At 46.1% G+C, this 26,506-nt stretch overlaps 1 protein-coding gene across 4 annotated transcripts in view; it reads left to right on the top strand.

The window, feature by feature from the left end:
• LOC129827460 (probable E3 ubiquitin-protein ligase MID2) overlaps nt 1-26,506 on the top strand; it is a 321,932-nt gene that overhangs the window by 282,956 nt on the left and 12,470 nt on the right. For all 4 annotated transcript variants that reach the window (XM_055888340.1, XM_055888339.1, XM_055888342.1 and 1 more), the window contains one exon: nt 23,816-23,977. In XM_055888340.1, coding sequence (XP_055744315.1) covers nt 23,816-23,977 — 162 coding nt within the window. The remainder of the gene's footprint in view (nt 1-23,815; nt 23,978-26,506) is intronic.

Raw genomic sequence — 26,506 nt, 5'->3', positions numbered from 1 at the left:
GCTGAATGACGACATGGATATTCAGCTAGCGGGATACACGCTGCACCGGCAGGATAGAACAGCACACTCTGGTAAGACGAGGGGGGGCGGTCTGTGCATATTTGTAAACAACAGCTGGTGCACGAAATCTAAGGAAGTCTCTAGATTTTGCTCGCCTGAAGTAGAGTATATTGTGATAAATTGCAGGCCACACCACTTGCCTCGAGAATTCTCAGCTATACTTTTCGTGGCTGTTTATTTACCACCACAAACAGATGCTGGCACTAAGACCGCACTCAGTCAGCTGTATAAGGAAATAAGCAAACAGGAAACCACTCACCCAGAGGCGGCGCTCCTAGTGGCCGGAGACTATAATGCAGGGAAATTTAAATCAGTTGTACCAAAAAAATTATAGATAACCTGTACTCCACACACAGAGACTCTCTACACTAAGCTCTCTCTCGCCCTCCATTTGGTGAATCTGACCACAACTCTATTTCTGATTCCTGTTTACAAGCAAAAATTAAAGCAGGAAGCACCAGTGACTCGGTCTATAAAAAAGTGGTCAGATGAAGCAGATGCTAAACTACAGGACTGTTTTGCTATCACAGACTGGAACATGTTCTGGGATTCTTCCGATGGCATTGAGGAGTACACCACATCAGTCACTGGCTTTATCAATAAGTGCATCGAGGACGTCGTCCCCAGAGTGACTGTACGTACATACCCCAACCAGAAGCAATGAATTACAGACAACATTCGCACTGAGCTAAAGGATAGCGCTGCCGCTTTCAAGGGACTCTAACCCGGAAGCTTACAAGAAATCCCGCTATGCCCTGCGACGAACCATCAAACCATCAAAGCTTCAATACAGGGCTAAGATTGAATCATACTACACCGGCTCTGATGCTCGTCGGATGTGGCAGGGTTTGCAAACTATTAGAGACTACAAAGGGAAGCCCAGCCGAGAGCTGCCCAGTGACACAAATCTACCAGATGAGCTAAATCACTTCTATGCTCGCTTCGAGGCAAGCAACACTGAGGCATGCATGAGAGCATCAGCTGTTCCGGACGACATTGTGATCACGCTCTCTGTAGCCAATGTGAGTAAGACCTTTAAACAGGTCAACATACACAAGGCTGCGGGGCCAGACGGATTACCAGGACGTGTGCTCCGGGCATGTGCTGACCAACTGGCAGGTGTCTTCACTGAAATTTTCAACATGTCCCTGATTGAGTCTGTAATACCAACATGTTTCAAGCAGACCACCATAGTCCCTGTGCCCAAGAACACAAAGGCAACCTGCCTAAATGACTACAGACCCGTAGCACTCACGTCCGTAGCCATGAACTGCTTTGAAAGGCTGGTAATGGCTCACATCAACACCATTATCCCAGAAACCATATACCCACTTCAATTTGCATACCGCCCAAACAGATCCACAGATAATGCAATCTCTATTGCACTCCACACTGCCTTTTCCCACCTGGACAAAAGGAACACCTATGTGAGAATGCTATTCATTGACTACAGCTTAGCGTTCAACACCATAGTACCCTCAAAGCTCATCACTAAGGTAAGAAACCTGAGACTAAACACCTCCCTCTGCAACTGGATCCTGGACTTCCTGATGGGCCGCCCCCAGGTGGTGAGGGTAGGTAGCAACACATCTGCCATGCTGATCCTCAACACTGGAGCTCTCCAGGGGTACGTGCTCAGTCCCCTCCTTTACTCCCTTTTCACCCACGTTTTACTTTACTCCCTGTTCACCCAAATTTGCAGACGACACAACGGTGGTAGGCCTGATCAACGACAAGACAGCCTATAGTGAGGAGGTCAGAGACCTGGCCGGGTGGTGCCAGAATAACAACTTATCCCTCAACGTAACCAAGACTAAGGAGATGATTGTGGACTACAGGAAAAGGAGCACCGAGCATACCCCCATTCTCATCGACGGGGCTGTAGTGCAGCAGGTTGAGAGCTTCAAGTCCCTTGGTGTCCACATCAACAACAAACTAGAATGGTCCAAAGACAGTCATGAAGAGGGCAAAACAAAGCCTTTCCCCCTCAGGAAACTAAAAAGATTTGGCATGGGTCCTGAGATCCTCAAAAAGTTCTACAGCTGCCACATCGAGAGCATCCTGACCGGTTGCGCCACTGCCCGGTACGGCAATTGCTCGGCCTCCGACCGCAAGGCACTTCAGAGGGTTGTGCGTACGGCCCAGTACATCACTGGGGCAAAGCTTGCCTGCCATCCAGAACCTCTACACCAGGCAGTGTCAGAGGAAGGCCCTAAAATGTGTCAAAGACCCCAGCCACCCCAGTCATAGACTGTTCTCTCTACTACCGCATGGCAAGCGGTACCGGAGTGCCAAGTCTAGGACAAAAAGGCTTCTCAACAGTTTTTACCCCCAAGCCATAAGACTCCTGAACAGGTAACCAAATGGTTACCCGGACTATTTGCATTGTGTGCTCCACCCCAACCCCTCTTTTACGCTGCTGCTACTCTCTGTTCATCATATATGCATAGTCACTTTAACCATACCTACATGTACATACTACCACAATAAGCCTGACTAACCTGTCTGTATATAGCTGTCACGATCGTCGTAAGAAGCGGACCAAAGCGCAGCGTGGTTTGAATACATTCTTCTATATTTAATGAAGAACCAAAAACAACAAAAACAAATAAGACGAACGTGACTGCTATACAAACACTGTGCTAACCTGCAACAGAACATTGACAATAACCCACAACCCACAATACAAAACAGGCTACCTAAATATGGTTCTCAATCAGAGACAACGCAAAACACCTGTCTCTGATTGAGAACCATATCAGGCCAAACACATAGAAATAGACAAACCAGACATACAACATAGAATGCCCACACAGATCACACCCTGACCAAACAAAACATAAAACATACAAAACAAACTATGGTCAGGGCGTGACAATAGCCTTGCTACTGTTATTTTCAAATGTCTTTTTACTGTTGTTTTATTTCTTTACTTACCTACACACACACACACACACACCATTTTTTGCACTATAGGTTAGAGCCTGTAAGTAAGCATTTCACTGTAAGGTCTACACTTGTTGTATTCGGCGCACGTGACAAATATATTTTGATTTGATCTCTCGCTCTCTCGTTCTCTATCTCTCTCTTTATCAATTTCTCTATCTCTCTCTCGCTCTCTCTCGTTCTCTCTCTATCTATCTATCTTGCTCTTGCTCTCTTTATCTCGTTCTCTCTCTCTATCTATCTTGCTCTCGCTCTCTTTATCTTGTTCTCTCTCTTTCTCTATCTCGCTCTCGCTCTCTCTACTATCTGTCCCTCGCCCTCTCTCTTTCTCTCTCTCTCTCTCTCTTTCTCTCTCTCTCTCTGTCTCTGTCTCTGTCTCTCTCTCTGTCTCTCTCTCTCTCTCTCTCTCTCTCTCTCTCTGTCTCTCTCTCACTCTCTCTATCTCTCCCTTGCCCTATCTCACTCTCTCTATCTTGCTCTCTCTCTCTCTCTTGCTCCCTCTCTCTTTCTATATCTATATCTATCTCTCTCTCTCTTTGTTTTGAAATTCTTTGTGGATCTGTGTAATCTGAGAGAAATATGTGTCTCTAATATGGTCATACATTGGGCAGGAGGTTAGGAAGGGCAGCTCAGTTTCCACCTCATGTTGTTGGCAGTGTGCACATAGCCTGTCTTCTCTTGAGAGCCAGGTCTGCATTCGGTGGCCTTTCTCAATAGCAAGTCTATGCTCACTGAGTGTGTACATAGTCAAAGCTTTGAGTCAGTCACAGTGGTCAGGTATTCTGCCACTGTGTACTCTCTGTTTAGGGCCAAATAGTATTCTAGTTGGCTCTGTTTTTATGTTAATTCTTTCCAATGTGTCAAGTAATTATATTTTTTGTTTTCTCAAGATTTTGTTGGGTGCAATTGTGTATCTCTCCTGGGGCTCTGTGGGGTCTGCTTTTCTATCTATCTCCCCATCACTCTTTATCTCTCCCACAGCTGCTCACAATAAAAAGATAATATATGAAAAGAAATCTGCTATGTTCGTTCGTTGCACCAGTCTGCCTCGGGACAGAATGTTGGTTCGTTGCACCAGTCTGCCTCGGGACAGAATGTTGGTTCGTTGCACCAGTCTGCCTCAGGACAGAATGTTGGTTCATTGCACCAGTCTGCCTCAGGACAGAATGTTGGTTCATTGCACCAGTCTGCCTCAGGACAGAATGTTGGTTCGTTGCACCAGTCTGCCTCAGGACAGAATGTTGGTTCTCTGCCTCAGGACAGAATGTTGGTTCGTTGCACCAGTCTGCCTCAGGACAGAATGTTGGTTCTCTGCCTCAGGACAGAATGTTGGTTCTCTGCCTCAGGACAGAATGTTGGTTCGTTGCACCAGTCTGCCTCAGGACAGAATGTTGGTTCTCTGCCTCAGGACAGAATGTTGGTTCTCTGCCTCAGGACAGAATGTTGGTTCGTTGCACCAGTCTGTCTCAGGACAGAATGTTGGTTCGTTGCACCAGTCTGCCTCAGGACAGAATGTTGGTTCGTTGCACCAGTCTGCCTCAGGACAGAATGTTGGTTCTCTGCCTCAGGACAGAATGTTGGTTCTCTGCCTCAGGACAGAATGTTGGTTCGTTGCACCAGTCTGCCTCAGGACAGAATGTTGGTTCTCTGCCTCAGGACAGAATGTTGGTTCTCTGCCTCAGGACAGAATGTTGGTTCGTTGCACCAGTCTGCCTCAGGACAGAATGTTGGTTCTCTGCCTCAGGACAGAATGTTGGTTCTCTGCCTCAGGACAGAATGTTGGTTCATTGCACCAGTCTGCCTCAGGACAGAATGTTGGTTCGTTGCACCAGTCTGCCTCAGGACAGAATGTTGGTTCTCTGCCTCAGGACAGAATGTTGGTTCGTTGCACCAGTCTGCCTCAGGACAGAATGTTGGTTCTCTGCCTCAGGACAGAATGTTGGTTCGTTGCACCAGTCTGCCTCAGGACAGAATGTTGGTTCGTTGCACCAGTCTGCCTCTGGACAGAATGTTGGTTCTCTGTCTCTGGACAGAATGTTGGTTCGTTGCACCAGTCTGCCTCAGGACAGAATGTTGGTTCGTTGCACCAGTCTGCCTCAGGACAGAATGTTGGTTCGTTGCACCAGTCTGCCTCAGGACAGAATGTTGGTTCATTGCACCAGTCTGTCTCAGGACAGAATGTTGGTTCGTTGCACCAGTCTGCCTCAGGACAGAATGTTGGTTCGTTGCACCAGTCTGCCTCTGGACAGAATGTTGGTTCTCTGTCTCTGGACAGAATGTTGGTTCGTTGCACCAGTCTGCCTCAGGACAGAATGTTGGTTCGTTGCACCAGTCTGCCTCAGGACAGAATGTTGGTTCGTTGCACCAGTCTGCCTCAGGACAGAATGTTGGTTCATTGCACCAGTCTGTCTCAGGACAGAATGTTGGTTCGTTGCACCAGTCTGCCTCAGGACAGAATGTTGGTTCGTTGCACCAGTCTGTCTCAGGACAGAATGTTGGTTCGTTGCACCAGTCTGCCTCTGGACAGAATGTTGGTTCTCTGCCTCAGGACAGAATGTTGGTTCGTTGCACCAGTCTGCCTCAGGACAGAATGTTGGTTCGTTGCACCAGTCTGCCTCTGGACAGAATGTTGGTTCGCTGCACCAGTCTGCCTCAGGACAGAATGTTGGTTCGTTGCACCAGTCTGCCTCTGGACAGAATGTTGGTTCGTTGCACCAGTCTGTCTCAGGACAGAATGTTGGTTCGCTGCACCAGTCTGCCTCTGGACAGAATGTTGGTTCTCTGCCTCAGGACAGAATGTTGGTTCGTTGCACCAGTCTGTCTCAGGACAGAATGTTGGTTCGTTGCACCAGTCTGCCTCAGGACAGAATGTTGGTTCGTTGCACCAGTCTGTCTCAGGACAGAATGTTGGTTAGCTGCACCAGTCTGCCTCAGGACAGAATGTTGGTTCGTTGCACCAGTCTGTCTCAGGACAGAATGTTGGTTCGTTGCACCAGTCTGTCTCAGGACAGAATGTTGGTTCGCTGCACCAGTCTGCCTCAGGACAGAATGTTGGTTCGTTGCACCAGTCTGTCTCAGGACAGAATGTTGGTTCGCTGCACCAGTCTGCCTCAGGACAGAATGTTGGTTCGTTGCACCAGTCTGTCTCAGGACAGAATGTTGGTTAGCTGCACCAGTCTGCCTCTGGACAGAATGTTGGTTCATTGCACCAGTCTGCCTCTGGACAGAATGTTGGTTCATTGCACCAGTCTGCCTCGGGACAGAATGTTGGTTCTCTGCCTCAGGACAGAATGTTGGTTCGTTGCACCAGTCTGTCTCAGGACAGAATGTTGGTTCGTTGCACCAGTCTGTCTCAGGACAGAATGTTGGTTCGTTGCACCAGTCTACCTCAGGACAGAATGTTGGTTAGCTGCACCAGTCTGCCTCTGGACAGAATGTTGGTTCATTGCACCAGTCTGCCTCTGGACAGAATGTTGGTTCTCTGCCTCTGGACAGAATGTTGGTTCGTTGCACCAGTCTGCCTCAGGACAGAATGTTGGTTCGTTGCACCAGTCTGCCTCAGGACAGAATGTTGGTTCGTTGCACCAGTCTGCCTCAGGACAGAATGTTGGTTCGTTGCACCAGTCTGTCTCAGGACAGAATGTTGGTTCGTTGCACCAGTCTGTCTCAGGACAGAATGTTGATTCGTTGCACCAGTCTGCCTCTGGACAGAATGTTGGTTCTCTGTCTCAGGACAGAATGTTGGTTTGTTGCACCAGTCTGCCTCAGGACAGAATGTTGGTTCGTTGCACCAGTCTGCCTCGGGACAGAATGTTGGTTCGTTGCACCAGTCTGCCTCTGGACAGAATGTTGGTTCGTTGCACCAGTCTGCCTCAGGACAGAATGTTGGTTCGTTGCACCGGTCTGCCTCGGGACAGAATGTTGGTTCGTTGCACCAGTCTGCCTCTGGACAGAATGTTGGTTCGTTGCACCAGTCTGCCTCAGGACAGAATGTTGGTTCGTTGCACCGGTCTGCCTCGGGACAGAATGTTGGTTCGTTGCACCAGTCTGCCTCTGGACAGAATGTTGGTTCGTTGCACCAGTCTGCCTCGGGACAGAATGTTGGTTCGCTGCACCAGTCTGCCTCGGGACAGAATGTTGGTTCTCTGCCTCAGGACAGAATGTTGGTTCGTTGCACCAGTCTGCCTCAGGACAGAATGTTGGTTCGTTGCACCAGTCTGCCTCAGGACAGAATGTTGGTTCTCTGCCTCAGGACAGAATGTTGGTTCTCTGCCTCAGGACAGAATGTTGGTTCATTGCACCAGTCTGCCTCAGGACAGAATGTTGGTTCGTTGCACCAGTCTGCCTCAGGACAGAATGTTGGTTCTCTGCCTCAGGACAGAATGTTGGTTCGTTGCACCAGTCTGCCTCAGGACAGAATGTTGGTTCTCTGCCTCAGGACAGAATGTTGGTTCGTTGCACCAGTCTGCCTCAGGACAGAATGTTGGTTCGTTGCACCAGTCTGCCTCTGGACAGAATGTTGGTTCTCTGTCTCTGGACAGAATGTTGGTTCGTTGCACCAGTCTGCCTCAGGACAGAATGTTGGTTCGTTGCACCAGTCTGCCTCAGGACAGAATGTTGGTTCGTTGCACCAGTCTGCCTCAGGACAGAATGTTGGTTCATTGCACCAGTCTGTCTCAGGACAGAATGTTGGTTCGTTGCACCAGTCTGCCTCAGGACAGAATGTTGGTTCGTTGCACCAGTCTGCCTCTGGACAGAATGTTGGTTCTCTGTCTCTGGACAGAATGTTGGTTCGTTGCACCAGTCTGCCTCAGGACAGAATGTTGGTTCGTTGCACCAGTCTGCCTCAGGACAGAATGTTGGTTCGTTGCACCAGTCTGCCTCAGGACAGAATGTTGGTTCATTGCACCAGTCTGTCTCAGGACAGAATGTTGGTTCGTTGCACCAGTCTGCCTCAGGACAGAATGTTGGTTCGTTGCACCAGTCTGTCTCAGGACAGAATGTTGGTTCGTTGCACCAGTCTGCCTCTGGACAGAATGTTGGTTCTCTGCCTCAGGACAGAATGTTGGTTCGTTGCACCAGTCTGCCTCAGGACAGAATGTTGGTTCGTTGCACCAGTCTGCCTCTGGACAGAATGTTGGTTCGCTGCACCAGTCTGCCTCAGGACAGAATGTTGGTTCGTTGCACCAGTCTGCCTCTGGACAGAATGTTGGTTCGTTGCACCAGTCTGTCTCAGGACAGAATGTTGGTTCGCTGCACCAGTCTGCCTCTGGACAGAATGTTGGTTCTCTGCCTCAGGACAGAATGTTGGTTCGTTGCACCAGTCTGTCTCAGGACAGAATGTTGGTTCGTTGCACCAGTCTGCCTCAGGACAGAATGTTGGTTCGTTGCACCAGTCTGTCTCAGGACAGAATGTTGGTTAGCTGCACCAGTCTGCCTCAGGACAGAATGTTGGTTCGTTGCACCAGTCTGTCTCAGGACAGAATGTTGGTTCGTTGCACCAGTCTGTCTCAGGACAGAATGTTGGTTCGCTGCACCAGTCTGCCTCAGGACAGAATGTTGGTTCGTTGCACCAGTCTGTCTCAGGACAGAATGTTGGTTCGCTGCACCAGTCTGCCTCAGGACAGAATGTTGGTTCGTTGCACCAGTCTGTCTCAGGACAGAATGTTGGTTAGCTGCACCAGTCTGCCTCTGGACAGAATGTTGGTTCATTGCACCAGTCTGCCTCTGGACAGAATGTTGGTTCATTGCACCAGTCTGCCTCGGGACAGAATGTTGGTTCTCTGCCTCAGGACAGAATGTTGGTTCGTTGCACCAGTCTGTCTCAGGACAGAATGTTGGTTCGTTGCACCAGTCTGTCTCAGGACAGAATGTTGGTTCGTTGCACCAGTCTACCTCAGGACAGAATGTTGGTTAGCTGCACCAGTCTGCCTCTGGACAGAATGTTGGTTCATTGCACCAGTCTGCCTCTGGACAGAATGTTGGTTCTCTGCCTCTGGACAGAATGTTGGTTCGTTGCACCAGTCTGCCTCAGGACAGAATGTTGGTTCGTTGCACCAGTCTGCCTCAGGACAGAATGTTGGTTCGTTGCACCAGTCTGCCTCAGGACAGAATGTTGGTTCGTTGCACCAGTCTGTCTCAGGACAGAATGTTGGTTCGTTGCACCAGTCTGTCTCAGGACAGAATGTTGATTCGTTGCACCAGTCTGCCTCTGGACAGAATGTTGGTTCTCTGTCTCAGGACAGAATGTTGGTTTGTTGCACCAGTCTGCCTCAGGACAGAATGTTGGTTCGTTGCACCAGTCTGCCTCGGGACAGAATGTTGGTTCGTTGCACCAGTCTGCCTCTGGACAGAATGTTGGTTCGTTGCACCAGTCTGCCTCAGGACAGAATGTTGGTTCGTTGCACCGGTCTGCCTCGGGACAGAATGTTGGTTCGTTGCACCAGTCTGCCTCTGGACAGAATGTTGGTTCGTTGCACCAGTCTGCCTCGGGACAGAATGTTGGTTCGCTGCACCAGTCTGCCTCGGGACAGAATGTTGGTTCTCTGCCTCAGGACAGAATGTTGGTTCGTTGCACCAGTCTGCCTCAGGACAGAATGTTGGTTCGTTGCACCAGTCTGCCTCGGGACAGAATGTTGGTTCGCTGCACCAGTCTGCCTCAGGACAGAATGTTGGTTCGTTGCACCAGTCTGCCTCAGGACAGAATGTTGGTTCGCTGCACCAGTCTGCCTCAGGACAGAATGTTGGTTCGTTGCACCAGTCTGCCTCGGGACAGAATGTTGGTTCGTTGCACCAGTCTGCCTCTGGACAGAATGTTGGTTCGTTGCACCAGTCTGCCTCAGGACAGAATGTTGGTTAGTTGCACCAGTCTGCCTCGGGACAGAATGTTGGTTCGTTGCACCAGTCTGTCTCAGGACAGAATGTTGGTTCGTTGCACCAGTCTGTCTCAGGACAGAATGTTGGTTCGCTGCACCAGTCTGCCTCAGGACAGAATGTTGGTTCGTTGCACCAGTCTGTCTCAGGACAGAATGTTGGTTCGCTGCACCAGTCTGCCTCAGGACAGAATGTTGGTTCGTTGCACCAGTCTGTCTCAGGACAGAATGTTGGTTAGCTGCACCAGTCTGCCTCTGGACAGAATGTTGGTTCATTGCACCAGTCTGCCTCTGGACAGAATGTTGGTTCATTGCACCAGTCTGCCTCGGGACAGAATGTTGGTTCTCTGCCTCAGGACAGAATGTTGGTTCGTTGCACCAGTCTGTCTCAGGACAGAATGTTGGTTCGTTGCACCAGTCTGTCTCAGGACAGAATGTTGGTTCGTTGCACCAGTCTACCTCAGGACAGAATGTTGGTTAGCTGCACCAGTCTGCCTCTGGACAGAATGTTGGTTCATTGCACCAGTCTGCCTCTGGACAGAATGTTGGTTCTCTGCCTCTGGACAGAATGTTGGTTCGTTGCACCAGTCTGCCTCAGGACAGAATGTTGGTTCGTTGCACCAGTCTGCCTCAGGACAGAATGTTGGTTCGTTGCACCAGTCTGCCTCAGGACAGAATGTTGGTTCGTTGCACCAGTCTGTCTCAGGACAGAATGTTGGTTCGTTGCACCAGTCTGTCTCAGGACAGAATGTTGATTCGTTGCACCAGTCTGCCTCTGGACAGAATGTTGGTTCTCTGTCTCAGGACAGAATGTTGGTTTGTTGCACCAGTCTGCCTCAGGACAGAATGTTGGTTCGTTGCACCAGTCTGCCTCGGGACAGAATGTTGGTTCGTTGCACCAGTCTGCCTCTGGACAGAATGTTGGTTCGTTGCACCAGTCTGCCTCAGGACAGAATGTTGGTTCGTTGCACCGGTCTGCCTCGGGACAGAATGTTGGTTCGTTGCACCAGTCTGCCTCTGGACAGAATGTTGGTTCGTTGCACCAGTCTGCCTCGGGACAGAATGTTGGTTCGCTGCACCAGTCTGCCTCGGGACAGAATGTTGGTTCTCTGCCTCAGGACAGAATGTTGGTTCGTTGCACCAGTCTGCCTCAGGACAGAATGTTGGTTCGTTGCACCAGTCTGCCTCGGGACAGAATGTTGGTTCGCTGCACCAGTCTGCCTCAGGACAGAATGTTGGTTCGTTGCACCAGTCTGCCTCAGGACAGAATGTTGGTTCGCTGCACCAGTCTGCCTCAGGACAGAATGTTGGTTCGTTGCACCAGTCTGCCTCGGGACAGAATGTTGGTTCGTTGCACCAGTCTGCCTCTGGACAGAATGTTGGTTCGTTGCACCAGTCTGCCTCAGGACAGAATGTTGGTTCGTTGCACCAGTCTGCCTCGGGACAGAATGTTGATTCGTTGCACCAGTCTGCCTCTGGACAGAATGTTGGTTCGTTGCACCAGTCTGTCTCAGGACAGAATGTTGGTTCGTTGCACCAGTCTGCCTCAGGACAGAATGTTGGTTCGTTGCACCAGTCTGCCTCTGGACAGAATGTTGGTTTGTTGCACCAGTCTGTCTCTGGACAGAATGTTGGTTCGTTGCACCAGTCTGCCTCTGGACAGAATGTTGGTTTGTTGCACCAGTCTGCCTCAGGACAGAATGTTGGTTCGTTGCACCAGTCTGCCTCAGGACAGAATGTTGGTTCGTTGCACCAGTCTGCCTCAGGACAGAATGTTGGTTCTGTTATTATCACAATCTAGGAATGTTATTGTGAAGCCTGAGATTAGAGCATTACACCATGGGTGTGTTCCAAATGGCACCTTATTCCCTATGGACCCTGGTCAAAAGTAGTGCACTTTTATAGGGAATAGGGTGTCATTTGGAATGCATACAAATGTAACATCTCATCTGAGTGAGTACACATTCAGTAGGCCTATTCTCCGTCTCTGCACCTGAGATAGCCTGGCTGCGGAGTTTGATAACTCAGAATAACTATTTAGACTGGCTCATTACAGCTGGAGGGATATTTAGCTAGCTATTAGAGGCTCCATCTACATAGTGTTTCAGGCTTCAGGCGTGGCTACAGCCCCATGGTGATGTGCAGCTATAACCATCCAACTGTTACCAGAGATGTTACACAAAATTCATCCATAACGTCCACATTTATCGTAACAACAACTAACTACAGTATGTAGTATTGTTTACTGTAGTACTGTAGGGTAGTGTTGTTTACTGTAGTACTGTAGGGTAGTGTTGTTTACTGTAGGGTAGTGTTGTTTACTGTAGGGTAGTGTTGTTTACTGTAGGGTAGTGTTGTTTACTGTAGGGTAGTGTTGTTTACTGTAGTACTGTAGGGTAGTGGTGTTTACTATAGTACTGTACGGTAGTGGTGTTTACTGTAGTACTGTAGGGTAGTGGTGTTTACTGTGGTACTGTAGGGTAGTGTTGTTTACTGTAGGGTAGTGTTGTTTACTGTAGTACTGTAGGGTAGTGTTGTTTACTGTAGTACTGTAGGGTAGTGGTGTTTACTGTAGTACTGTAGGGTAGTGGTGTTTACTATAGTACTGTAGGGTAGTGGTGTTTACTGTAGTACTGTAGGGTAGTGGTGTTTACTGTGGTACTGTAGGGTAGTGTTGTTTACTGTAGGGTAGTGTTGTTTACTGTAGTACTGTAGGGTAGTGGTGTTTACTGTAGTACTGTAGGGTAGTGGTGTTTACTGTGGTACTGTAGGGTAGTGTTGTTTACTGTAGTACTGTAGGGTAGTGTTGTTTATTGTAGTACTGTAGGGTAGTGGTGTTTACTGTAGTACTGTAGGGTAGTGTTGTTTACCGTAGGGTAGTGTTGTTTACTGTAGTACTGTAGGGTAGTGGTGTTTACTGTAATACTGTAAGGTAGTGGTGTTTACTGTAGTACTGTAGGGTAGTGGTGTTTACTATAGTACTGTAGGGTAGTGTTGTTTACTGTAGTACTGTAGGGAAGTGGTGTTTACTGTAGTACTGTAGGGTAGTGGTGTTTACTGTAGTACTGTAGGGTAGTGTTGTTTATTGTAGGGTAGTGGTGTTTACTGTAGTACTGTAGGGTAGTGTTGTTTACTGTAGTACTGTAGGGTAGTGGTGTTTACTGTAGTACTGTAGGGTAGTGGTGTTTACTGTAGTACTGTAGGGTAGTGGTGTTTACTGTAGGGTAGTGGTGTTTACTGTAATACTGTAGGGTAGTGTTGTTTACTGTAGTACTGTAGGGTAATATTGTTTACTGTAGTACTGTAGGGTAGTGTTGCTTACTTTAGTACTGTAGGGTAGTGTTGTTTACTGTAGTACTGTAGGGTAGTGGTGTTTACTGTAGTACTGTAGGGTAGTGGTGTTTACTGTAGGGTAGTGTTGTTTACTGTAGTACTGTAGGGTAGTGGTGTTTACTATAATACTGTAGGGTAGTGGTGTTTACTGTAGTACTGTAGGGTAGTGTTGTTTACTGTAATACTGTAGGGTAGTGGTGTTTACTGTAGTACTGTAGGGTAGTGGTGTTTACTGTAGTACTGTAGGGTAGTGGTGTTTACTGTAATACTGTAGGGTAGTGGTGTTTACTGTAGTACTGTAGGGTAGTGGTGTTTACTGTAGTACTGTAGGGTAGTGGTGTTTACTGTAGTACTGTAGGGTAGTGGTGTTTACTGTAGTACTGTAGGGTAGTGGTGTTTACTGTAGTACTGTAGGGTAGTGTTGTTTACTGTAGTACTGTAGGGTAGTGTTGTTTACTGTAGGGTAGTGGTGTTTACTGTAGTACTGTAGGGTAGTGGTGTTTACTGTAGTACTGTAGGGTAGTGGTGTTTACTGTAGTACTGTAGGGTAGTGGTGTTTACTGTGGTACTGTAGGGTAGTGGTGTTTACTGTAGGGTAGTGTTGTTTACTGTAGTATTGTAGGGTAGTGTTGTTTACTGTAGTACTGTAGGGTAGTGTTGTTTACTGTAGTACTGTAGGGTAGTGGTGTTTACTGTAGTACTGTAGGGTAGTGGTGTTTACTGTAGTACTGTAGGGTAGTGGTGTTTACTGTAGTACTGTAGGGTAGTGGTGTTTACTATAGTACTGTAGGGTAGTGCTGTTTACTGTAGGGTCGTGTTGTTTACTGTAGTACTGTAGGGTAGTGGTGTTTACTGTAGGGTAGTGGTGTTTACTGTTATACTGTAGGGTATTGGTGTTTACTGTAGTACTGTAGAGTAGTGGTGTTTACTGTAGTACTGTAGGGTAGTGGTGTTTACTGTAGGGTAGTGGTGTTTACTGTAGTACTGTAGGGTAGTGGTGTTTACTGTAGTACTGTAGGGTAGTGGTGTTTGCTATAGTACTGTAGGGTAGTGGTGTTTATTGTAGTACTGTAGGGTAGTGGTGTTTACTGTAGTACTGTAGGGTAGTGGTGTTTACTGTAGTACTGTATTGTAGTGGTGTTTACTGTAGTACTGTAGGGTAGTGGTGTTTACTGTAGTACTGTAGGGTAGTGGTGTTTACTGTAGTACTGTATTGTAGTGGTGTTTACTGTAGTACTGTAGGGTAGTGGTGTTTGCTGTAGTACTGTAGGGTAGTGGTGTTTACTGTAGTACTGTATTGTAGTGGTGTTTACTGTAGTACTGTAGGGTAGTGGTGTTTATTGTAGTACTGTAGGGTAGTGGTGTTTACTGTAGTACTGTAGGGTAGTGGTGTTTACTGTAGTACTGTATTGTAGTGGTGTTTACTGTAGTACTGTAGGGTAGTGGTGTTTGCTGTAGTACTGTAGGGTAGTGGTGTTTACTGTAGTACTGTATTGTAGTGGTGTTTACTGTAGTACTGTAGGGTAGTGGTGTTTACTGTAGTACTGTAGGGTAGTGGTGTTTATTGTAGTACTGTAGGGTAGTGGTGTTTGCTGTAGTACTGTAGGGTAGTGGTGTTTACTGTAGTACTGTATTGTAGTGGTGTTTACTGTAATACTGTAGGGTAGTGTTGTTTACTGTAATACTGTAGGGTAGTGTTGTTTACTGTAATACTGTAGGGTAGTGTTGTTTACTGTAATACTGTAGGGTAGTGGTGTTTACTGTAGTACTGTAGGGTAGTGTTGTTTACTGTAGTACTGTAGGGTAGTGGTGTTTACTGTAGTACTGTAGGGTAGTATTGTTTACTGTAGTACTGTACGGTAGTGGTGTTTACTGTAGTACTGTAGGGTAGTATTGTTTACTGTAGTACTGTAGGGTAGTGGTGTTTACTGTAGTACTGTAGGGTAGTGGTGTTTACTGTAGTACTGTAGGGTAGTGGTGTTTACTGTAGGGTAGTGGTGTTTACTGTAGTACTGTAGGGTAGTGGTGTTTACTGTAGTACTGTAGGGTAGTGGTGTTTACTGTAGTACTGTAGGGTAGTGGTGTTTACTATAGTACTGTAGGGTAGTGGTGTTTACTGTAGTACTGTAGGGTAGTGGTGTTTACTGTAGTACTGTAGGGTAGTGGTGTTTACTGTAGTACTGTAGGGTAGTGGTGTTTACTGTAGTACTGTAGGGTAGTATTGTTTACTGTAGTACTGTAGGGTAGTGTTGTTTACTGTAGTACTGTAGGGTAGTGTTGTTTACTGTAGTACTGTAGGGTAGTGGTGTTTACTGTAGTACTGTAGGGTAGTGGTGTTTACTGTAATACTGTAGGGTAGTGGTGTTTACTGTAGTACTGTAGGGTAGTGGTGTTTACTGTAGTACTGTAGGGTGGTGTTTTTTACTGTAGTACTGTAGGATGGTGTTGTTTACTGTAGTACTGTAGGGTAGTGGTGTTTACTGTAGTACTGTAGGGTAGTGGTGTTTACTGTAGTACTGTAGGGTAGTGGTGTTTACTGTTGTACTGTAGGGTAGTGGTGTTTACTGTAGGGTAGTGGTGTTTACTGTAGTACTGTAGGGTAGTGTTGTTTACTGTAGGGTAGTGGTGTTTACTGTAGTACTGTAGGGTAGTGGTGTTTACTGTAGTACTGTAGGGTAGTGGTGTTTACTGTAGGGTAGTGGTGTTTACTGTAGTACTGTAGGGTAGTGTTGTTTACTGTAGTACTGTAGGGTAGTGGTGTTTACTGTAGTACTGTAGGGTAGTGGTGTTTACTGTAGGGTAGTGGTGTTTACTGTAGTACTGTAGGGTAGTGATGTTTACTGTAGTACTGTAGGGTAGTGGTGTTTACTGTAGTACTGTAGGGTAGTGGTGTTTACTGTAGTACTGTAGGGTAGTGTTGTTTACTGTAGGGTAGTGGTGTTTACTGTAGTACTGTAGGGTAGTGGTGTTTACTGTGGTACTGTAGGGTAGTGTTGTTTACTGTAGTACTGTAGGGTAGTTTTGTTTACTATAGTACTGTAGGGTAGTGTTGTTTACTGTAGTACTGTAGGGTGGTGTTGTTTACTATAGTACTGTAGGGTAGTGTTGTTTACTGTAGTACTGTAGGGTAGTGGTGTTTATTGTAGTACTGTAGGGTAGTGGTGTTTACTGTAGTACTGTAGGGTAGTGGTGTTTACTGTAGTACTGTATTGTAGTGGTGTTTACTGTAGTACTGTAGGGTAGTGGTGTTTGCTGTAGTACTGTAGGGTAGTGGTGTTTACTGTAGTACTGTATTGTAGTGGTGTTTACTGTAGTACTGTAGGGTAGTGGTGTTTACTGTAGTACTGTAGGGTAGTGGTGTTTATTGTAGTACTGTAGGGTAGTGGTGTTTGCTGTAGTACTGTAGGGTAGTGGTGTTTACTGTAGTACTGTATTGTAGTGGTGTTTACTGTAATACTGTAGGGTAGTGTTGTTTACTGTAATACTGTAGGGTAGTGTTGTTTACTGTAATACTGTAGGGTAGTGTTGTTTACTGTAATACTGTAGGGTAGTGGTGTTTACTGTAGTACTGTAGGGTAGTGTTGTTTACTGTAGTACTGTAGGGTAGTGGTGTTTACTGTAGTACTGTAGGGTAGTATTGTTTACTGTAGTACTGTACGGTAGTGGTGTTTACTGTAGTACTGTAGGGTAGTATTGTTTACTGTAGTACTGTAGGGTAGTGGTGTTTACTGTAGTACTGTAGGGTAGTGGTGTTTACTGTAGTACTGTAGGGTAGTGGTGTTTACTGTAGGGTAGTGGTGTTTACTGTAGTACTGTAGGGTAGTGGTGTTTACTGTAGTACTGTAGGGTAGTGGTGTTTACTGTAGTACTGTAGGGTAGTGGTGTTTACTATAGTACTGTAGGGTAGTGGTGTTTACTGTAGTACTGTAGGGTAGTGGTGTTTACTGTAGTACTGTAGGGTAGTGGTGTTTACTGTAGTACTGTAGGGTAGTGGTGTTTACTGTAGTACTGTAGGGTAGTATTGTTTACTGTAGTACTGTAGGGTAGTGTTGTTTACTGTAGTACTGTAGGGTAGTGTTGTTTACTGTAGTACTGTAGGGTAGTGTTGTTTACTATAGTACTGTAGTACTGTAGGGTAGTGTTGTTTACTATAGGTCTGTAGTACTGTAGGGTAGTGTTGTTTACTATTGTACTGTAGTACTGTAGGGTAGTTTTGTTTACTGTAGTACTGTAGGGTAGTGGTGTTTATTGTAGTGGTGTTTACTGTGGTACTGTAGGGTAGTGTTGTTTACTGTAGTACTGTAGGGTAGTTTTGTTTACTATAGTACTGTAGGGTAGTGTTGTTTACTGTAGTACTGTAGGGTGGTGTTGTTTACTATAGTACTGTAGGGTAGTGTTGTTTACTGTTGTACTGTAGGGTGGTGTTGTTTACTGTAGTACTGTAGGGTAGTGGTGTTTACTGTAGTACTGTAGGGTAGTGGTGTTTACTGTAGGGTAGTGGTGTTTACTGTAGTACTGTAGGGTAGTATTGTTTACTGTAGTACTGTAGGGTAGTGGTGTTTACTGTAGTACTGTAGGGTAGTGGTGTTTACTGTAGTACTGTAGGGTAGTGGTGTTTACTGTAGTACTGTAGGGTAGTGTTGTTTACTGTAGGGTAGTGGTGTTTACTGTAGTACTGTAGGGTAGTATTGTTTACTGTAGTACTGTAGGGTAGTGGTGTTTACTGTAGTACTGTAGGGTAGTGTTGTTTACTGTAATACTGTAGGGTAGTGGTGTTTACTGTAGGGTAGTGGTGTTTACTGTAGTACTGTAGGGTAGTGTTGTTTACTGTAGTACTGTAGGGTAGTGGTGTTTACTGTAGTACTGTAGGGTAGTGGTGTTTACTGTAATACGGTAGGGTAGTGGTGTTTACTGTAGTACTGTAGGGTAGTGGTGTTTACTGTAGTACTGTAGGGTAGTGATGTTTACTGTAGTACTGTAGGGTAGTGGTGTTTACTGTAGTACTGTAGGGTAGTGGTGTTTACTGTAATACTGTAGGGTAGTGGTGTTTACTGTAGTACTGTAGGGTAGTGGTGTTTACTGTAGTACTGTAGGGTGGTGTTTTTTACTGTAGTACTGTAGGATGGTGTTGTTTACTGTAGTACTGTGGGGTAGTGGTGTTTACTGTAGTACTGTAGGGTAGTGGTGTTTACTGTAGTACTGTAGGGTAGTGGTGTTTACTGTTGTACTGTAGGGTAGTGGTGTTTACTGTAGGGTAGTGGTGTTTACTGTAGTACTGTAGGGTAGTGTTGTTTACTGTAGGGTAGTGGTGTTTACTGTAGTACTGTAGGGTAGTGGTGTTTACTGTAGTACTGTAGGGTAGTGGTGTTTACTGTAGGGTAGTGGTGTTTACTGTAGTACTGTAGGGTAGTGTTGTTTACTGTAGTACTGTAGGGTAGTGGTGTTTACTGTAGTACTGTAGGGTAGTGGTGTTTACTGTAGGGTAGTGGTGTTTACTGTAGTACTGTAGGGTAGTGATGTTTACTGTAGTACTGTAGGGTAGTGGTGTTTACTGTAGTACTGTAGGGTAGTGGTGTTTACTGTAGTACTGTAGGGTAGTGTTGTTTACTGTAGGGTAGTGGTGTTTACTGTAGTACTGTAGGGTAGTGGTGTTTACTGTAGTACTGTAGGGTAGTGGTGTTTACTGTAGGGTAGTGGTGTTTACTGTAGTACTGTAGGGTAGTGTTGTTTACTGTAGTACTGTAGGGTAGTGGTGTTTACTGTAGTACTGTAGGGTAGTGGTGTTTACTGTAGGGTAGTGGTGTTTACTGTAGTACTGTAGGGTAGTGATGTTTACTGTAGTACTGTAGGGTAGTGGTGTTTACTGTAGTACTGTAGGGTAGTGGTGTTTACTGTAGTACTGTAGGGTAGTGGTGTTTACTGTAGTACTGTAGGGTAGTGGTGTTTACTGTAGTACTGTAGGGTAGTGGTGTTTACTGTAATACTGTAGGGTAGTGGTGTTTACTGTAGTACTGTAGGGTAGTGTTGTTTACTGTAGTACTGTAGGGTAGTGTTGTTTACTGTAGTACTGTATGGTAACTGAAGTACTGTAGGATTGATTAGGTGGATTGATTAGTTCCCTGTTTACATAATGAATCTCAAACACACTAACACACACACTAACACACACACCTCTTTTATGTTGCAGCATCAAAGCCTGTGTCCAAAGCAGCCCTGCTCTCCTTCCATAATGCTTTGTGTTTTACTCTGCTTTCATCTGCCCACAGTTGCTTGGAATGAGTCCCAATTAGCAACCTGTTCCCTACATAGTCCACTACTTTTGTCCAGGGCCCATAAGGCCATTTGGGAAGCAACCCAGGTGCTCTCTCAATTCATCCTTTTTCCAATACTCTCATCCTCTCTCCTCAAGCCCATGGACCTTCTCCTCCAATACAATTAGGTTAGAATGGAGGCAAGGAGAAAGGAGACAAGGGGGAGGAGGTAAGGTGAGAGGAGGCAAGGAGAGAGCATGAGAGGAGAGAGGTTAAGAGGTTGAGAGGATGAGAAGAGAGAGGAGAAAGGATAAGAGGAGATATAATGAGAGAAGAGGGGATGAGAGGATGAGAGGAGAGGAGATGAGAGGAGAGGGGATGAGAGGAGAGGGGGAGAGAGGATGAGAGGGGATGAGAGGAGAGGAGAGTAGAGGAGAGGAGAGCGGAAGAGAGGAGAGCGGATGAGAGGAGAGCAGATGAGAGGAGAGCGGATGAGAGGAGAGCGGATGAGAGGAGAGCGGATGAGAGGAGAGCGGATGAGAGGAGGAGAGGTGTTGTGTTTTAAGTCATGTAGTAATGTTGTTGTGATATACGTCACGTAGTGATGTTGTTGGGTTATACGTCTGTATAACAGTATGTATCTCTCTCTAGGTCTGTATAACAGTATGTATCTCTCTAGGTCTGTATACCCGTATGTACAGTATCTCTCTCTACGTCTGTATAACAGTATCTCTCTCTAGGTCTGTATAACAGTATGTACAGTATCTCTCTCTAGGTCTGTATAACAGTATGTACAGTATCTCTCTCTAGGTCTGTATACCCGTATGTACAGTATCTCTCTCTAGGTCTGTATAACAGTATGTACAGTATCTCTCTCTAGGTCTGTATAACAGTATCTCTCTCTAGGTCTGTATAACAGTATGTACAGTATCTCTCTCTAGGTCTGTATAACAGTATGTATCTCTCTCTAGGTCTGTATAACAGCATGTACAGTATCTCTCTCTAGGTCTGTATAACAGTATGTATCTCTAGGTCTGTATACCCGTATGTATCTCTAGGTCTCTATAACAGTATGTATCTCTAGGTCTGTATAACAGTATGTATCTCTAGGTCTGTATACCCGTATGTATCTCTAGGTCTGTATAACAGCATGTATCTCTAGGTCTGTATAACAGCATGTATCTCTAGGTCTCTATAACAGTATGTATCTCTCTAGGTCTCTATAACAGTATGTATCTCTCTAGGTCTCTATAACAGTATGTATCTCTAGGTCTCTATAACAGTATGTATCTCTCTCTAGGTCTGTATAACAGCATGTACAGTATCTCTCTCTAGGTCTGTATACCCGTATGTATCTCTAGGTCTGTTTAACAGTATGTATCTCTCTAGGTCTCTATAACAGTATGTATCTCTAGGTCTGTATACCCGTATGTACAGTATCTCTCTCTAGGGTCTGTATACCCGTATGTATCTCTAGGTCTGTTTAACAGTATGTATCTCTCTAGGTCTCTATAACAGTATGTATCTCTAGGTCTGTTTAACAGTATGTATCTCTCTAGGTCTCTATAACAGTATGTATCTCTCTAGGTCTGTATAACAGTATGTATCTCTAGGTCTGTATAACAGTATGTATCTCTAGGTCTGTATAACAGTATGTATCTCTCTAGGTCTGTATAACAGTATGTATCTCTAGGTCTGTATAACAGTATGTATCTCTCTAGGTCTGTATAACAGTATGTATCTCTAGGTCTCTATAACAGTATGTATCTCTCTCTAGGTCTCTATAACAGTATGTATCTCTAGGTCTGTATAACAGTATGTATCTCTAGGTCTGTATAACAGTATGTATCTCTCTCCAGGTCTCTATAACAGTATGTATCTCTAGGTCTGTATACCCGTATGTATCTCTTTCTAGGTCTCTATAACAGTATGTATCTCTAGGTCTGTATAACAGAATGTATCTCTCTCTAGGTCTGTATAACAGTATGTATCTCTAGGTCTGTATAACAGTATGTATCTCCAGGTCTGTATAACAGTATGTATCTCTCTCTAGGTCTGTATAACAGTATGTATCTCTAGGTCTGTATAACAGTATGTATCTCTCTCTAGGTCTGTTTAACAGTATGTATCTCTAGGTCTGTATAACAGTATGTATCTCTCTCTAGGTCTGTATAACAGTATGTATCTCTCTCTAGGTCTGTATAACAGTATGTATCTCTCTATGTCTGTATAACAGTATGTATCTCCAGGTCTGTATAACAGTATGTATCTCTCTCTAGGTCTGTATAACAGTATGTATCTCTCTATGTCTGTATAACAGTATGTATCTCCAGGTCTGTATAACAGTATGTATCTCTCTCTAGGTCTGTATAACAGTATGTATCTCTCTATGTCTGTATAACAGTATGTATCTCCAGGTCTGTATAACAGTATGTATCTCTCTATGTCTGTATAACAGTATCTCTCTCTAGGTCTGTATAACAGTATGTATCTCTCTAGGTCTGTATAACAGTATGTATCTCTAGGTCTGTATAACAGTATGTATCTCTAGGTCTGTATAACAGTATGTATCTCTCTAGGTCTGTATAACAGTATGTATCTCTCTAGGTCTGTATAACAGTATGTATCTCTAGGTCTGTATAACAGTATGTATCTCTAGGTCTCTATAACAGTATGTATCTCTCTCTAGGTCTCTATAACAGTATGTATCTCTAGGTCTGTATACCCGTATGTATCTCTAGGTCTGTATAAAAGTATGTATCTCTAGGTCTCTATAACAGTATGTATCTCTAGGTCTGTATACCCGTATATCTCTCTAGGTCTGTATAACAGTATGTATCTCTAGGTCTGTATAACAGTATGTATCTCTAGGTCTCTATAACAGTATATCTCTCTAGGTCTGTATAACAGTATGTATCTCTAGGTCTGTATAACAGTATGTATCTCTAGGTCTGTATAACAGTATGTATCTCTAGGTCTGTATAACAGTATGTATCTCCAGGTCTGTATAACAGTATGTATCTCTCTCTAGGTCTGTATAACAGTATGTATCTCTAGGTCTGTATAACAGTATGTATCTCTCTCTAGGTCTGTTTAACAGTATGTATCTCTAGGTCTGTATAACAGTATGTATCTCTAGGTCTGTATAACAGTATGTATCTCTCTCTAGGTCTGTATAACAGTATGTATCTCTCTATGTCTGTATAACAGTATGTATCTCCAGGTCTGTATAACAGTATGTATCTCTCTCTAGGTCTGTATAACAGTATGTATCTCTCTATGTCTGTATAACAGTATGTATCTCCAGGTCTGTATAACAGTATGTATCTCTCTCTAGGTCTGTATAACAGTATGTATCTCTCTCTAGGTCTGTATAACAGTATGTATCTCTCTATGTCTGTATAACAGTATGTATCTCCAGGTCTGTATAACAGTATGTATCTCTCTATGTCTGTATAACAGTATCTCTCTCTAGGTCTGTATAACAGTATGTATCTCTCTAGGTCTGTATAACAGTATGTATCTCTAGGTCTGTATAACAGTATGTATCTCTAGGTCTGTATAACAGTATGTATCTCTCTAGGTCTGTATAACCGTATGTATCTCTAGGTCTCTATAACAGTATGTATCTCTCTCTAGGTCTCTATAACAGTATGTATCTCTAGGTCTGTATAACAGTATGTATCTCTAGGTCTGTATACCCGTATGTATCTCTCTAGGTCTGTATAACAGTATGTATCTCTAGGTCTGTATAACAGTATGTATCTCTAGGTCTGTATACCCGTATGTATCTCTCTAGGTCTGTATAACAGTATGTATCTCTAGGTCTATATAACAGTATGTATCTCTCTCCAGGTCTCTATAACAGTATGTATCTCTCTCCAGGTCTCTATAACAGTATGTATCTCTCTGCAGGTCTGTATAACAGTATGTATCTCTCTAGGTCTGTATAACAGTATGTATCTCTCTCTAGGTCTGTATAACAGTATGTATCTCTAGGTCTCTATAACAGTATGTATCTCTAGGTCTGTATAACAGTATGTATCTCTAGGTCTGTATAACAGTATGTATCTCTCTGCAGGTCTGTATAACAGTATGTATCTCTCTAGGTCTCTATAACAGTATGTATCTCTAGGTCTGTATAACAGTATGTATCTCTAGGTCTCTATAACAGTATGTATCTCTCTAGGTCTGTATAACAGTATGTATCTCTAGGTCTGTATAACAGTATGTATCTCTCTGCAGGTCTGTATAACAGTATGTATCTCTAGGTCTGTATAACAGTATGTATCTCTAGGTCTCTATAACAGTATGTATCTCTAGGTCTCTATAACAGTATGTATCTCTCTGCAGGTCTCTATAACAGTGTGGACAGTTGGATGATTGTCCCCAACATCAAGCAGAACCACTACACGGTGCACGGCCTGCAGAGTGGAACACGTTATGTCTTCTTTGTCAAGGCCATCAACCAGGCAGGCAGCCGCAACAGCGAACCAGCCCGCCTCAAAACCAACAGTAAGTCTCCCAGCCCTTCAGCCCTCCTCAAAACCAACAGTAAGTCCCCCAGCCCTTCAGCCCTCCTCAAAACCAACAGTAAGTCTCCCAGCCCTTCAGCCCTCCTCAAAACCAACACTAAGTCCCCCAGTCCTCTGTCGCTTCAGCCCTCCTCAAAACCAACAGTAAGTCCCCCAGTCCTCTGTCCCTTCAGCTCGCCTCAAAACCAACAGTAAGTCCCCCAGTCCTCTGTCCCTTCAGCCCTCCTCAAAATCAATACTAAGTCCCCCAGTCCTCTGTCCCTTCAGCTCGCCTCAAAACCAACAGTAAGTCCCCCAGTCCTCTGTCCCTTCAGCTCGCCTCAAAACCAACAGTAAGTCTCCCAGTCCTCTGTCCCTTCAGCCCTCCTCAAAACCAACACTAAGTCCCCCAGTCCTCTGTCCCTTCAGCCCTCCTCAAAACCAACACTAAGTCCCCCAGTCCTCTGTCCCTTCAGCCCTCCTCAAAACCAACAGTAAGTCTCCCAGTCCTCTGTCCCTTCAGCCCTCCTCAAAACCAACAGCAAGTCCCCCAGTCCTCTGTCCCTTCAGCTCGCCTCAAAACCAACAGTAAGTCTCCCAGCCCTTCAGCCCTCCTCAAAACCAACAGTAAGTCCCCCAGTCCTCTGTCCCTTCAGCCCTCCTCAAAACCAACAGTAAGTCCCCCAGTCCTCTGTCCCTTCAGCTCGCCTCAAAACCAACAGTAAGTCCCCCAATCCTCTGTCCCTTCAGCTCGCCTCAAAACCAACAGTAAGTCCCCCAATCCTCTGTCCCTTCAGCTCGCCTCAAAACCAACAGTAAGTCTCCCAGTCCTTCAGCCCTCCTCAAAACCAACAGTAAGTCCCCCAGTCCTCTGTACCTTCAGCCCTCCTCAAAACCAACAGTAAGTCCCCCAGTCCTCTGTCCCTTCAGCCCTCCTCAAAACCAACAGTAAGTCCCCCAGTCCTCTGTCCCTCTGTCCCTTCAGCCTGCCTCAAAACCAACAGTAAGTCCCCCAGTCCTCTGACCCTTCAGCCCTCCTCAAAACCAACAGTAAGTCCCCCAGTCCTCTGTACCTTCAGCCCTCCTCAAAACCAACAGTAAGTCCCCCAGTCCTCTGTCCCTCTGTCCCTTCAGCCTGCCTCAAAACCAACAGTAAGTCCCCCAGTCCTCTGTCCCTTCAGCCCGCCTCAAAACCAACACTAAGTCCCCCAGTCCTGTTGCCCCACCATACCGCCAGGCTCCCGGCCCTCCAGACCCTGTCTTCAAAGCTGCTTACCTCAGCCTGGGGCTCTACTCTCTGGGTAGACCCCCTGGCCCCTGGCCTCCAATTAGACCTGTTCTTCCAGACATTTAAGAACAGGCACTGAATAGATAGATGAGAGAAAAGGCTTTATTGGTATACCATACATGGACCGAAGCCACCCAACCAGTGATAATGACTCCATTAGACCCATCAATCACTTTCCCTCTCTCTCCCTCCCTCTTTCCCTCCCTCCCTCCCTCTCTCTCCCTCCCTCTTTTCCTCCCTCCCTCTCTCTCTCCCTCTCGCCCTCTCGCCCTCTCTCCCTCCCTCCCCCTCTCTCTCTCTCTCCCTCCCTATTTCCCTCTCCCTCCCGCTCTCTCTCTCCCTCCCTCTGTCCCTCCCCCCTCCCTCCCTCTCTCTCTCTCTCTCTCCCTCCCTCCCTCCCTCCCTCCCTCCCTCCCTCTCTCTCTCTCTCTCTCTCCCTCCATCCCTCCCTCCCTCGCACTCTCTCTTTTTCTCTCTCCCTCCCTCTCTCCCTCCCTCCCTCCCTCCCTCTCTCTCTCTCTCTCCCTCCATCCCTCCCTCCCTCGCACTCTCTCTTTCTCCTCTCTCCCTCGCGCTCTCTCTCTCTCCCTCCCTCTTTTCCTCTCCCTCCCTCCCTCCCTTTTTCCCTCTCCCTCCCTCTCTCTCTCCCTCTTTCCCTCTCCCTCTCTCCCTCTCTTCGTCCCTCCTTCTTTCCCTCTCTCCCTCTCCGTCCCTCCCTCTTTCCCTCTCCCTCCCTCTCTCCCTCCCTCCGTCCCTCCCTCTTTTCCTCTCTCCCCCTCCGCCCCTCCCTCTTTCCCTCTCCCTCCCTCTTCCCCTCTCCCTCCCTCCCTCCCTCCCTCTTTCTCTTTCCTCCTCCGTCTCTCTCCCTTCCTCTCTCTCTCTCTCTTCCTCCCTCTCTCTCTCTCTCTCCCTCTTTCTCTCTCTCTCTCTCCCTCCCTCCCTCCCTCTCTCCCTCTCTCTCTCTCTCTCTCTCTCCCTTCCTCCCTCTTTCTTTCTCCCTCCCTCTCTCTCTCTCTCCCTCTCTCTCTCTCTCTCTCTCTCTCTCTCTCTCTCTCTCTCTCTCTCTCCCTCCGTCCTGGTCACACGATAGGTTGGCTAATGCCAAGATCTCTCCCTCCTCAAGTACAACATCACACCTCTACAGCCCTGCCTGTCTGCCTCTCTCTCGCCCAGGGCTTCAATTACTTACAAATGCACCTGTTACAGCCGGATAGGTGCTGACAGCATTCACATGGATCATTG

Source organism: Salvelinus fontinalis, chromosome 29 (assembly GCF_029448725.1).
Source record: "Salvelinus fontinalis isolate EN_2023a chromosome 29, ASM2944872v1, whole genome shotgun sequence".
Classification (NCBI taxonomy): domain Eukaryota; kingdom Metazoa; phylum Chordata; class Actinopteri; order Salmoniformes; family Salmonidae; genus Salvelinus; species Salvelinus fontinalis.
Note: the sequence above shows the minus strand (reverse complement) of the source record. Positions and strands in the feature narration are given on the sequence as shown.